The sequence below is a fragment of the Necator americanus genome, chromosome IV (assembly GCF_031761385.1).
Source record: "Necator americanus strain Aroian chromosome IV, whole genome shotgun sequence".
NCBI classification, from domain to species: Eukaryota; Metazoa; Nematoda; class Chromadorea; order Rhabditida; family Ancylostomatidae; genus Necator; species Necator americanus.
This window is the reverse complement of record NC_087374.1, coordinates 11,691,615-11,695,561: the sequence shown is the minus strand read 5'-3', so window position 1 is coordinate 11,695,561 and position 3,947 is coordinate 11,691,615. Positions and strand designations below refer to the sequence as shown.

The following is a 3,947-nucleotide window of genomic DNA, read 5'->3' as shown; positions in this document are numbered from 1 at the left end:
GGACGTCGGTATGATGTCACTTCAAGCCTACTCGCGTCAAACTCACCTCAACTTAATGGCTGTAGTCCTTCTACATCTACGGAACGGAATCTTCTACGAAATGGTGGTCATCAGTGAGTTTGACGCGAACACCCCGAAGGGATTGGCTTGATTAGTTGACACAAGCACCCGGATGACGACCTTGGCACTGGAGTCTATCATGTCAGGTCAATGACGCATCAAAACGCTGGCGTTCTGATCTTCCACTCTAATTAGTCTTAAACTTAAACTTATTCTTTTTTCAGGAGCGTATAAAGAATACATGGAAGTAGTGAGGTACTTTGTGTTTCTTTCCACAACAACGTGCAGACCTGATTTATCAATAGGCGACACCGGCTGACCTAATAAAAGGAATCCTGAGCGGTAAACCTAGGCTCTTGCTCCCAATCTTTGAAAAAAATGTTTCCACAGAATGCGAAGAAGGAAGGGGAGGTTTGAGAGATAAAAGCAGTTCGGAGAAACAGAAAAAAAAGCAACTTAGACCCATTCGCTGGTCGTTCGTTGGTCAATTTATGTAAGTAAGAATTTCGTAGTATTCGCCTGTGAGTCCATTTTACCTGTTCTCAAAGCACAAAAAGTGAGCCGAAGACGATTGACTTTGTGACATACTAAAGCTAAAGAAGCAGTCTTTTGTAGTTAATCGTTATAAAAATATCTTAGGCAATTATTATGTTTGGCTTGTCAGTTTTGTAATTTTTTCTTGTTTATTTTTTATACAGCATATAATGGAGAGCAATCAACAGTATCACTGCCGTTGTTAGTTACAATAGTGCTGTACCAGGTGCCGCGTATATGATTTTTACCTGCAAGTTGTGGCCCTGCTTTTACTAAACGCAATCAGTCACTTTAAAATAAAAAAAAAAACGCTTTGGGAGCGTACCCATATAACCTTTTTTTTATATATATATATATATATATATATATATATATATATATATATATATATATATATATATATATATATATATATATATATAAACGTGCTGTCGTCCAGCACAACACCAAAAACCATACCCTGAAAGGGTCAAATGCCTGAGAAGCCCATGGAATTTTTGGCAGCAAACGTCCGTCGGCTGGTCGCTGTCAAGTGAACTCCAGCAAGCTGCTCTATCCATACTTCTGTGATATCTCCATTCGCCGTCTGCTGCATTCCAGGAAACATTCATCAGAAGACGTTCTGCATGGAAAACTTCAGCAGCTACTGTTGTGATGCTGAACAAAGTAAGAGGGTGTGTGGTAGCTGTGATGAACGACTACATTAACTTGGTTGAGGAGTTTGGTTCAACGGTTTAAGATGCGCCTTTGCACAATTGCAGGATCGCAAAGGACTCAAACTCTGAGTCGTAAATTTTCAGACGCCTACGCAGACCGCGAGGACTACAACAAGGACGCGTTCTGTGATGAACCCAATACGTTGATACCCAAGATACCAAGCCAGAAAACGATAATTGTCGGAGTTGATGGGATTGCAAAAACGGGACTCGAACAACAATTCGATGCGCTTGGAAAATGGTTCTTTCCCATGGAACAGACATGGAACAACGGAAATCTTTTCAAAGACTCTCGTGAGCAAAGAGTCCACATTATTGCATCCACGTTCAAGAGGAATCGTCGACGCCATCAGCTTACGTGGCATGGGACAACCCCATTAATGCCAGAAGAGCAGCGAAAGCGGAAGCCGACTCTTAAGCTTTAGCTCGATTACGTTCTGAAGAAAAACATATCTTTATCAGATATCCGAAAATCTAGAGCTATCTGGAACGTTGCATTCAATTCCATCCACGCCCAGTTCTTCTAAGCTTTATGGTATGGTTCCAAAAAAGGTATCGAGGAGCTCAACATCAGCCGAAGCTCGACTCGGCAGGTCGGAAAAACAAGGAATGCAGAAAGAAGTTCCGTTAACTGTCGATCAATATTGGATTACGGACCAAAAATAGAGTGCGACCTGAGTCTTCCACTAAATGCATTCAGGAGGCCGCAAAAAAAAACGCTCCCGGTTTTAGAACCGGGGTAAAAGTTCGCCTTAGCGAAGAGAATATATACGCACAATTCTGTATGTGTTGCTCGCCCCAACTTCAGCCATGAGAACCGTCTGAGAATGAGGTTGCGACGTCAGCGGAAACGTAATCGTGAAAACGAATAGACGTCAAGAGCGAAGAAGCGTGGAAGGACAAAAACACGAGGAAAGTCTTGATTCTCCTAAAACATTATAGCGGAGAGATGAAGAGGTGATGAGCCTGTCCTAGACACTGCCAGCGGAGTCGCTGTCGGAAGGCAATCGTGCCCATCTACAAGGGATAATTCAGCACTTTGTTGAACTGAAAAACGCCGCCGGTACCTGAACTCGTGCACGTCCAGAGACAGTCATACACCGCGATCAGCAGAGAGCCAACGACGGAGTCGGAGGTTCCATCTGTTTCCAAAAGGTGAAACATGGAAAGTTCCATAGAGAGGATGGAATTAGCCCAGAAATGCTGAAATCTCTTCCTCATTCTGGGAGTGGTGAGATAATGAAGATCATCCGTTCAACATAAACTGATGAAACTTTGCCTGACTCGTGGAAACACGCTATTATAATGTTACCACGCTATTATAGTTCCTCTTTGTCTTCAAAGACGACTCTCCCTAGCGAGAATGCGAAGAGCGTTAGACCGTAACATCTGCCCACCGATTAGGTGAAGTCAGGGCTGCACCTAATCGTCAGATCAGCGTCATTCCCTTCTTCAGAATTAGAGGCCTAGAACTCAAAGAAGTTGGCGAACTCCCAACTAATAAAGTTTTTTTTAGGCATGAAAGCCTTAAGGAGTCAGAGTTAGCGATAATCAGGGAAGGATATGTCAGTAGAATAGCGGCACTGTGTCGCAGTCTAGCCCTTTGATTCTTCGATTGGTCTGCTCAGCTCCTTGAGATCTCGCGTTAGGTCAGATTTGGCTGGCGTGTGCAGGTTTTCTACTCGAAGAATACACACAGAACGTTGTAGCTAACTCTCATCTCCAGAGACCAGGTTTTCCAGAAACTCCTTTCAATGCGAGCGGAGAAGGAGAGGATGACAGATGGATACCCGGGTGTACCGCGTGCCATTCATCAAAGTAGCAGGGATCAATCGAGTGAGCCCTTAGCTGTACTGAGGGCCTAAAGGCGTCTGGAGACTACTGGTTGGGTAATCTGAGTCTGAGGCTGCGGGTGTTTTCATCCGGATATTCTTTGATAGCGTCGAGAATGGTGGTTTTCCACAGCGTGGGCATGCCGATAGAGACTTGCCTTCAAAGATCGTTTCTACTCGAAGCCAGTGAACCAGCGGTGAGTAGTTCTGTTGGTAGTGGTGTCTTCCCCTTTCCTTAGCTGTTAGTTTTGCAGAATGCTATCGTCGCTCTTCCGTGGCGACGTCATTTCTGGAGGATGAGCGCTCGAACATGCTCTTGCAAAATTAAAGTTAATGAAGAGTACCCAGCTATATATTATATACCTTTTGCGATGAAGATTCGAGAATGGTCCACAACTGCTATCATGGGTAAAGATAAAGAATTGAAACTTCAGGATTTTTAGGCGAAAACGCAAACAAGATTTTCTTGTACACCTCATTATTTCTCTGACACAAATAACTTTGAAGATGTGAGCAATTCGCTTAAAAATGTTAGCTGTTAGCTTCTTAGCTAGATCAATTTCTAAGGATGGGATCTTTTCACTGATGAATAGGATTTGGGACATAGTTCGCAAGTATCACCAGTATTACGTGTGTTCCTATCGTTGTTCGATTTGCTCCAGTATTATTTTCATTATTAACGACCACGTGCAAAACTTGTTTCTCCCTGCATTATGAATATTAAGAGCATGGAAATTTCTTCTAAGGATTTCCCTGAAAATTCTGACCTTCTATAAGCGGTCTTTTTGGAGTGGGTTTAATGTAC

The 3,947-nt window shown here is 43.1% G+C and overlaps 2 protein-coding genes across 2 annotated transcripts; both read left to right on the top strand.

Moving 5' to 3' along the window:
• Nucleotides 1-1,333: 1,333 nt before the first annotated feature.
• On the top strand, nucleotides 1,334-1,735 carry RB195_000975 (uncharacterized protein; the record flags this gene model as incomplete). Its single annotated transcript, XM_064197544.1, has 1 exon — nucleotides 1,334-1,735. One exon carries the CDS (start codon nucleotides 1,334-1,336, stop codon nucleotides 1,733-1,735), a length of 402 nt encoding a protein of 133 aa, XP_064053425.1.
• A 1,523-nt stretch (nucleotides 1,736-3,258) lies between these two features.
• Nucleotides 3,259-3,585, top strand: RB195_000974 (uncharacterized protein; the record flags this gene model as incomplete). Its single annotated transcript, XM_064197543.1, has 2 exons — nucleotides 3,259-3,339; nucleotides 3,397-3,585. The coding sequence occupies 2 exons, from the start codon at nucleotides 3,259-3,261 to the stop codon at nucleotides 3,583-3,585; spliced, it is 270 nt and encodes an 89-aa protein (XP_064053424.1).
• Between the last annotated feature and the right edge of the window lie 362 nt (nucleotides 3,586-3,947).